At 42.7% G+C, this 9,423-nt stretch overlaps 1 protein-coding gene across 1 annotated transcript; it reads left to right on the top strand.

Annotated features, from left to right (window-relative positions):
- Nucleotides 1–5,102: 5,102 nt before the first annotated feature.
- Nucleotides 5,103–6,467, top strand: LOC124275667. Its single transcript, XM_046711290.1, has 2 exons — nucleotides 5,103–6,200; nucleotides 6,423–6,467. Exons 1-2 carry the CDS (start codon nucleotides 5,103–5,105, stop codon nucleotides 6,465–6,467), a joined length of 1,143 nt encoding a protein of 380 aa, XP_046567246.1.
- The last annotated feature ends 2,956 nt before the right edge of the window (nucleotides 6,468–9,423 follow it).

The following is a 9,423-nucleotide window of genomic DNA, read 5'->3' as shown; positions in this document are numbered from 1 at the left end:
TGTTTCTGCTATTGGTATGCCAGGACGTTCTAATCCTTCTGTTTGTTTGTGCTATTGGTAGGCCAGGACGTTCTAATCTTTCTGTTTGTTTCTGCTACTTGTAGGCCAGGACGTTCTAATCTTTCTGTTTGTTTCTGCTATTGGTAGGCCAGAACGTTCTAGCTCTTTCTGTGTTTTTCTCCTAGGCCAGGACCTTCTGATCCTTTGTGTTTGTTTCTGCTGTTGGTAGGCCAGGACGTTCTAACCCTTTCTGTTTGTTTCAGCTGTTGGTAGGCCAGGAGGTTCTAACCCTTTCTGTCTGTTTCTGCTGTTGGTAGGCCAGGACATTCTAATCTTTTCTGTTTGTTTCTGCTATTGGTAGGCCAGGACGTTCTCATCTTTGCTGTATCTTTCTGCTGTTGGTAGGCCAGGACGTTCTAACAGCTTCTGTTTGTTTCTGCTATTAGTATGCCAGGACGTTCTAATCCTTCTGTTTGTTTCTGCTGTTGGTAGGCCAGGACGTTCTAATCCTTCTGTTTGTTTCTGCTATTGGTTGGCCAGGACGTTCTAATCTTTCTGTTTGTTTCTGCTATTGGTAGGCCAGGACGTTCTAACCCTTCTGTGTTTTTCTCCTAGGCCAAGACGTTCTGATCCTTCTGTTTGTTTCTGCTATTGGTAGGAAAGGACGTTCTGATCCTTTGTGTTTGTTTCTGCTATTGGTAGGCCAGGACGTTCTCATCTTTGTTGTATCTTTCTGCTGTTGGTGGGCCAGAACGTTCTAACAGCTTCTGTTTGTTTCTGCTGTTGGTAGGCCAGGACGTTCTAATCCTTTTGTTTGTTTCTGCTTTTGGTAGGCCAGGACGTTCTAACCCTTCTTTTTGTTTCTGCTATTGGTTGGCCAGGACGTTCTAATCTTTCTGTTTTTTCTGCTATTGGTCGGCCAGGACGTTCTAGCCCTTTCTGTGTTTTCTCCTAGGCCAGGACGTTCTGATCCTTCTCTTTGTTTTTGCTGTTGGTAGGCCAGGACGTTCTGATCCTTTGGGTTTGCTCCTGCTCTTGGTAGGCCAGGACGTTCTAACCCTTTCTGTCTGTTTCTGCTATTGGTAGGCCAGGACGTTCTAATCTTTCTGGTTTTTTTGTCCTGTTTGTAGGCCAGAAAGTTCTAACCGTTTCTGTTTGTTTCTGCTAGGCCAGGACGTTCTGATCCTTTTGTTTATTTCTGCTATTGGTAGGCCAGGACGTTCTAACCCTTTGTGTTTGTTTCTGCCATTGGTAGGCCAGGACGTTGTACCCCTTTGTGTTTGTTTCTGCTATTGGTAGGCCACGACGTTCTAATCCTCTCTCTTTTGTTTCTGCTGTTGGTAGTCCAGAACGTTCTAACCGTTTCCGTTTGTTTCTACTATTGGTAGTCCGGGGCTTCAGGCGTACGGTCCCATTCGCCATTCCTGCAACGTTGGCAGGAAAATAATAATCGACCTAGCAACCATAGGTGCCTGCATTTCATAACTTGTGAGGTACATGCGAACATTTTCTTTTTATGAAGATTTCAAAGACTGTCACAGTTGCAAGCTGTTTGATCAGGGTTAGCCTTCTCAGAAAGGATAGAAAAGTTGTTAGAATTGGTCTGCAGCAACCATGCTTTGAATAAACGACTAACGGGATCGGGTGGTCAATCTTGCTGGCTTTTGATACATGTCATCTTATCCCAGATGGAGGAGCATGGTAGTCTGGTTGTTAAAGCCCTCGCTCGTCACGCTGAGGACCTAGTTCGACTCCCCGAAGAGGAACATTATGTGAAGTCAATTTCTTGTGTCCCTCCTCCGTGAGATAGCTGGAATATTGCTAAAAGCGGTGTAAGACAATACTCAGTCAAATATCCCTAGGATTTGTGTAGATCGATAATGTCATCGATTATGCCATGAATATTACCGAGTGCGGCGTTAAATAACAAAAAAGAAAACAAACCAAAGCTGACGCCGTAATGGAACTGGAAGACCGCCCGTTACACTCACCGTAGATGATCATGATTAATATATGACAACCAGCATGCATATGTGTCGACGTCTTTCATAAAAGTTTTATCGCTCCAGCCTACAAGAGTCTGGTGTTGATGGTGGGGATGGCGACGTTGTGGTTGATGTTCCTGCTGTTGAGGATCACGTGGACCAACGAGAGACCATCACGCTCCAGAGGCACAGGGCATCAAAACAAGGGGCGGGGCACTGACAGGTTGGAATTTCGCTTGTTAGATATAGCGGTCGACTGCCAACTTAAACATTTTGATCAACTTGTTAAGCCTATTTTATTGTATGGTGCTGAGGTGTGGGGCTACGAAAACACTATTCAATTAGAACGTATTCATTTGAAATTTTCTAAATACATATTAAAGGTAAAAACAACAAACCCTGATTTTATGGTTTACGGTGAACTTGGAAGATATCCACTTAGTATTTCTTTTAAATTGACAATGTTATCATATTGGTATACATTATTATTATCTCATGGTAAACAATCAAAAGTAATGTATAAATTAATGTTTAATTTGCACAATTCTCAGGCAGATGCTAAATATCCGCCAATAGCGGAAGTACAATCTGTCTTAGAGAATACAGGCTTTTAGTTACATTTGGCAATTACAAGAATTTCAGAGTACTCATTTGCTGGTAAATAATGTTAAAACTGTACTCGTTGATCAGTTTCTTCAAACTTGGAGAGAACGTAAATCACAGTCATCGAAATGTCCTATATTACAATATGTTTAAGGATAATCTTTATATTGAAACTTATTTGTTGCAACTTCCTCTAGATTTACGTATTTATACTACAAAACTTAAAAACTGTAACCACAAACTCCCTGTCGAAACTGGTAGATGGCATACAATTTATAAAGAAAATAGGTTGTGTACATCATGCAAGAGTAAAATTGGGGATGAATTTCACTTTATGTTAGAATGCAATGAGTTAAGCGAATTACGAAACAAATATCTCCCTGCATATTATATGTATGTGTTTCATTGCTTTGCACATGTATTTGTTTTACTCTATGTCATGTATATGACTCATGAGAATAAACTTGACTAGGCTTAACTTCACATGATATGTACTCTATGTGACAGCACTCAGTTCACGCCCCACAGTAATATCAAATCGTAGCTTTCTTGTTTATATATGAATGGGTTTCATCGCGTATATTTCTTTGCAAAATAACGAGAAAAAGATTAAGGTTAAAAATCTGCTATAATTTATGTAATAATTGTTTTCATCTTTTTATAGGTCATCAACTTATGTGAACATGAATTGAAAAAAACCCATGAATATTGCTATTTTTCACAAGATGTATGGCAAAGCAGATCAATGCTCATGACACCAATTGCCTTGCACTGGTTCGAGTATTTACAACCCGTAGAGGTCCGGGTTAGAATGAGCCTTCAGTAACCCATGCTTGTCATAAGAGGCGACTATCGGGATCGGGTAGTCAGGCTCGCTGGCTTGGTTGACACATGTCATCGGTTCCCAATTGCGCAGATCGATGCTCATGCTGTTGATCACTGGATTGTCTGGTCCAGACTCGATTATTTACAGACCGCCGCCATATAGCTGGAATATTGCTGAGTGCGGCGTAAAACTAAATTAACTCACTCACTCGATTATTTACAGATCGCCATCATGTAGGTATCATATTTAGACTATTAATAAACGAACGATGGAAGAAAATTGGATCTGATGATGAGGCTAGTTAACCGGTTAAATGAAGGTAAAAGTGTCCCAAATTCTCGGATTGATGCTCATGACATCAATCGCTTGTTGAATGTATGCTACCGTATCTCGACAACGTGGACGTTGCCTATGATGCCCACACGTGATTGTCTGGCCCAGCCGACTATTGACGTACATGCATTGCAGATGGGTAGTGATGTGCGGTAACGACGGGTTTCTAACGGATGGTAGCCACGAAGACAGCTGGAAGGTTCTGATTGTTGTGGATGACAATGTCTCCATACCGGCTTGCAACAGGTAAGTGCACACTAAGTTTGATGAGAAATTTAAAATAAATTTAAAATAAATAAATCAGAGCCTGTTACTGCGGGAAAGGTTACAAATCTTGATAACGCTGTAAAAAAGCGGGAAATGCTTCATCAAGCTATTGATATTTATTATTTGACCATCTGTGGGAAAGCCCAGTGGATAAAGTGGTCGCCTGTAATGCCCAAAGCCTGGGTTCGATTCCCAGATGAGTGCAATGTATGGAACACATTTCTGGTGTCCTGAACCGTGATATAGCGAGAATATTGCTAAAACTAGACACCCCACCCCCACCCCCAAAGTTGCTTGTACTTTATTGAAACATAGGATTTGGTTATCTTGTCTGAATCACAGATTCTGTATCATACACTGTGCCACATATTTGTCAACTCACAATGGTTTTCATTTACTCGCTGTAAAGTGGGTATTTACCAATATTTCAGCAATATCACGACGGGGGACACCAAGGATGTGTTTCACACAATGTACCCATGAGGGAAATCGAACCCGGGTCTGAGGCGTGGCGCTTTAACCGCTAGGCTACCCCATCGCTCCATATTAACCATCAGAAGTTTTGTTTTTTCCGCAGAAAACCATCTTGTTTCACAGTTAGCCTTGGTGATCCAGCTGCTCAAACATATGACGTCATCAAGGTAATTGACGACCATAAACTCCGACAGAGGGCTTTGGGATTCTTAACTGTTATCTCGCGAGGTGCTGACGTCATCTATGACCGATGTGCCGCTTACAGCCCGGAAGACACTGCTCAGGGTTATTTCCTCCACCATCCTACCCATGGCATTGTCTATGCGGACAGAAAGAGTTACTTAGATAGACATGCGCTGTTTCAAAGTACGAACACAAATTATGCAAATCGAGGGCTATTACGATATTGTGCTCAAGACAATTTGGCGCCTTTGATTCAACAGAAGGTAGGGCCCGTTTTACCCGGGAATCTGAATCCCTCAAAGTCAGCACACCTGCAATCACTTAGACAGGTATACAACAGACTCCCCACTGTTTTCCTACCCAACCACGTGTACACAGAATTAGATGATGTCCCCACGTTATACCACGAAGAAGGGTTCTGGTCCATAGTAATGCTGTTCCTGCCATCCGGCTTTGGGGTGGGGCAGGCGTTGTCACAGAGGCTGCTGTGGGAGGTTGGAGGAGTTGTAGGGCTCATCCCCAAATGGGACAGCCATCAACAGTTCCTGAATCGGACAACGAACACATCCCGAGTCATTAAGTCATTGGTGAAGGAGGTTATGGGTCCATGTGACTGTAAGACTGACAGTACCATGTTCCAGTGTGTACGAGAGCTTAGCGGGTACCTGCTGGACCACAATGTGATGACGTCTGAAGACAGAGAACTGATCCAAGTCTGGCTAGCGGATCTGGAAGTCGCAGGGTACAAGGAACCTAAAAGATATAATCACGAATTCCATTGTCAGAGCACGTTGATCGCGACCTCTGGGTTGATTAGACCCGTTTTGATTTCAGCAATTCAGCCTCCCGCCTCTGACCTGTCTACTGTGATGAAGCCTCTATGTCCTCAAGTCAAGTATTCATCATCACCTGCACCAGTCATAACCGATATTGCTCTCATCATCACTTTCAACTCGGACAAGTTTTATGACAATCTTCCTCTCTTGGAAGCAATTCACAGACGATACTTTGCTCACATCATTTACTGTGGTCCAAGACAGGACAGTTTCGAGTCCAAACTTATTGCATCTGTTGCCTTATCGAATATTCTGTTTATAGAGGGCATCAAGGAAGGATGGCATTTTATGTGGGAGTGTCTGACCTTGACCTCCAAGTTTAACCTTAACGTCAGAGGTTACCTACAGATCGGGGACGACACTCTCTTGAACTCGTGGAATATCGCGGACCTACCACGTGACCGAATATGGATTGTGCGTCACGGGCAGTTAATCCCGCGGGATGAAACAAATAAATGGGTGTGGTGGAAACATGTCTCGGGTCAGAAGGCAGTTAACCGTGCTCTAGACACGATGGTCAGAATAAACAGCAAGGAACCGGGGAATACACACGTGAGCAACTTCTTGAAAACATATACTACCAACGTTGGGGACATAGGTCACGTGTATCATGGGTCATGTGACCTGATGTATATTCCGTCCAAGATGGCCGACCAGTTCAGGTATTTGGCAGCCATCTTCCGTCGGGAGAGAGTAATTGTTGAACTGACATACCCGACTCTTGTACATGGCCTAGCGCCCAGTGCTGACTTCTATATGATTCAAGGGGAAATACTCTGGGGTAAAAAACGACGACAGTATGCGGAAATATATCATGAATATTTGCATTCGCTTCACCCATACAAACTATCACATGCACTCAACTCGACAGAGGGTCGTGCTTTTCTCTGTGGAGTATATATGCCTCTTCAACAGGAAAATCTAGCGTTGCTAAGTGACCAAACCAACTACAGGAAGTAATCATTTCAGAAAATATTGTAGAAATAATGCTTATGCTAAAAATCAGCTTTGTCACAAAATACAACATTGTAAATGCACGGTTTTTTTATTGTACTTCCAGAACATACCCGTTCATTTGCTCAATTGTTTATATTCTAAGCTCCGAAAGAAAGTACAGGTTGATAATGTTCATTTGAAACCACTGATTGCAAACTGATAATCATTAAAATGTGTATTCACAGTGTATGAAATAAAACCCGTCCGACCGCCCGAGACGAGCTTTATCTTTATCTGTATTTCTGCCGGACGTCTAAGTTTACAGATAGCCAGCCCAATGGACGGGTGAAAAAAATATTCAGACAACGTTTCCACTGGCACTGTCTATTTAGTATTTAAGAAGGACTGGTTAAATCTCTTCTGGGCTGGTAAGTTTGCGAAGTTACCAGCCCAGATGTCTGGCTGGGTTTTGGCTTATTTCATACACTGATATTAGTATTCATCGTCAGAGGTAAAAGAAATCAGATCACCCGAACTCGTCACATTTAACCGTACAGTGCTTGGATGTGGAACTGGTAGAAATGTCCTCATCCCAAAGCACGAATTGCATGTTCATAAACTGTGTGAGAATACAATGATCTGTACGATGAGGGACAAGTCTATATTATAACATACCACGCGAACAGAGAGAGATCATACAACCCTTAAGTTAAGAATGAGATTACAAGAATTGTGGATGTAAGCTGACGACGGTAGCTCGGCTTTGGGAACGAAGCAGACAGCCCGTGGTGAGAGGTGGGTAGAGTGTGCAACAAGATACAAATCATTCTTTATGAATTATAGGAACCTGTTGCAAAAAGTTGACTTGGAAGAACGTTGACCTGTAACTTCCACCTCATGTGGCTGCCAAGACTGAAGGTTTTGCTGCAAAATATATAATTACAGGTGACTTCTCCATTGTTGACAATAGCAAACTTCATCAACAATTTAAATTGGGAGTAAATCAGGTTAAGTTATTCACCAAGTCTGCCGAGAGGCGGTCATTTGTGGAGAAGCTTTCTGAGAGGCCACTGCATTGTGTATACATGCATTGTGTGAAACAGAATAGCATCGCCTGGATGAAGTCGGCAGGTCTTAAATGTGAAACAGCGAGCTTTCTTTGTACTGCTGTGGACCAGTCACTTCCCACTCTCAATCGCCAAGATGTGATTCTTAAACAAAAGATCAATATGAAATATCGACTTTGCAATGAATTTACAGGGACTGTTCAACACCTTGTGGGTGGGTATTGGATGCCCTTCCTTGGCACAAACATCATATCTTAAAAGACATGATGGCATGGCTCGTTGCTTCAACTATCGTCTTCGCCATACCTGTGGCTTTGACTCCAGGGTCCGTCAATGGTACGACCCTGAACATGTCCTAAGAATGATGCTTTCAAACTTCTGTAGAATAGGCTCATATACAGTCTAAGAAGATTCCAGTCAACAAACCTGATCTTGTCCTTTTCAATCATTCAATTAATTTTATATGTCATGGAATCTTTTGTCCCTTTTGACAGCAACGTGATTGGCAAGATTCAGGAAAAGCATGATAAATATGCGGGCCTCGCCTTTGAAATGTCTCGCTGGCATCCCAAATACACTGTCGTCAGACTCCCCATTGATGTCAGTGCCATTGGTTTGGTACCTCCTGATCTCTTGGCGCAGATCAGGAGAGTGCCCGGGTTCTCCACCGGGAGCACAGCCCTTCTGACACTCTAGGTAATGCAGAAGGCTGCAGTGTTGGGGAGCTTTCATATTCTCCGGAAAGTTCTTGGTGGGTTCGACTAATCAGCGTTTCCTGGGAGAAGTCCCATTCGCTGTCTGGGTGGCGTGTAGAGGGTGCGAGAGCCCTGAGCTGATGATGAGTCTTACCAGCTCGACTGTGCCAGGATCGCCCGAACTCTCTCTGCTGCTTACTATTTTGAATCTGTTAATAACGTGTCCATTTATATAGCGGATGTATTACCCCGGATAACCCAAGCTGCCTGTTAGGCGCTAGAAGGTTATAGTCACATGACTTATCACACCAGGTAGCCATTTTCTGCTGGGTGAACAGAGGCAATTTTGATCAAACTCACTTGCCTAAGGGGAAAGTACATGTATTACGCGTGCTTCGTTGCGGGGTCAAGCTGCCAAACACAGACACCCATCCAAGGATTCTCTGCGCCCAACGTTGCTTAACTTCACCTGATTGGGACCTAAGCTTTATGCACACGGCCACACACCACCACATAACAACGTTAATATAATTATGGATGCTGTTGAAACATGTGCAAAAAAAATGGGCCAAAACTGAAGAGTTACTTGTCGAATGACATTGTCTTTCAGAGTAGGTTCAGTAATTACGTGATGTTGTCATTGATAGAATGCACAAACTGAAAAAGAGGAAACAGAACTGGAATAAAGCCATTCTGTCCCAGTCAGCATCCAAAGTCTGGCTGCCCTGCATGAAATGTTTGTAGTTATTCCCAGAGCTTCAGAATCAGCATTAAACAGATCGTTTGATCAAAGAGGTTGGTGCACGTGACATATCAAATAATATATATAACGTATGTAAATGGCCATAAAATACCATAACCATTATATTAAACATTACATCGTTACATAAACTGTTTGTTCAAGGGGCTTGGTATACGTGACATATCAAATAATGCCACATATAAGCCCAGTATGTTAAGCGAGGAGGAAATCTGTCAAGACCATTTGACGGTACTATCAACGTTTGGCTTGAATCTTCAGTATTTCCTCTTTTCAACTGGATTCCAGAGCTAAATAAAAATCCGTATAAAGCGATATATATTGCAGGGTCCAGTAAATGTACTACCACATCCCTGTCTTAAAGATTAACCATACTCCTTAATACTATCAAGGAAGGACTTTCTCAATATTCACAAGAAGAGACTAGCGGAGTTCATACCATATGGGTTCTCAGATCC

Source organism: Haliotis rubra, unplaced genomic scaffold, assembly GCF_003918875.1.
Source record: "Haliotis rubra isolate DU_JTF1 unplaced genomic scaffold, ASM391887v1 Scf2005, whole genome shotgun sequence".
Lineage (NCBI taxonomy): Eukaryota > Metazoa > Mollusca > Gastropoda > Lepetellida > Haliotidae > Haliotis > Haliotis rubra.
The sequence above is the reverse complement of the archived record's forward strand: the minus strand, read 5'-3'. Positions and strand labels throughout refer to the sequence as shown.

Coding starts and splice junctions, on each gene's coding strand:
- LOC124275667 (XM_046711290.1), top strand. CDS start 5,103: ATGCTGTTCCTGCCATCCGGCTTTGGGGTGGGGCAGGCGTTGTCACAG. Junction 6,201..6,422: donor CCATCTTCCGTCGGGAGAGA/GTAATTGTTGAA, acceptor CCTCTTCAACAG/GAAAATCTAGCGTTGCTAAG.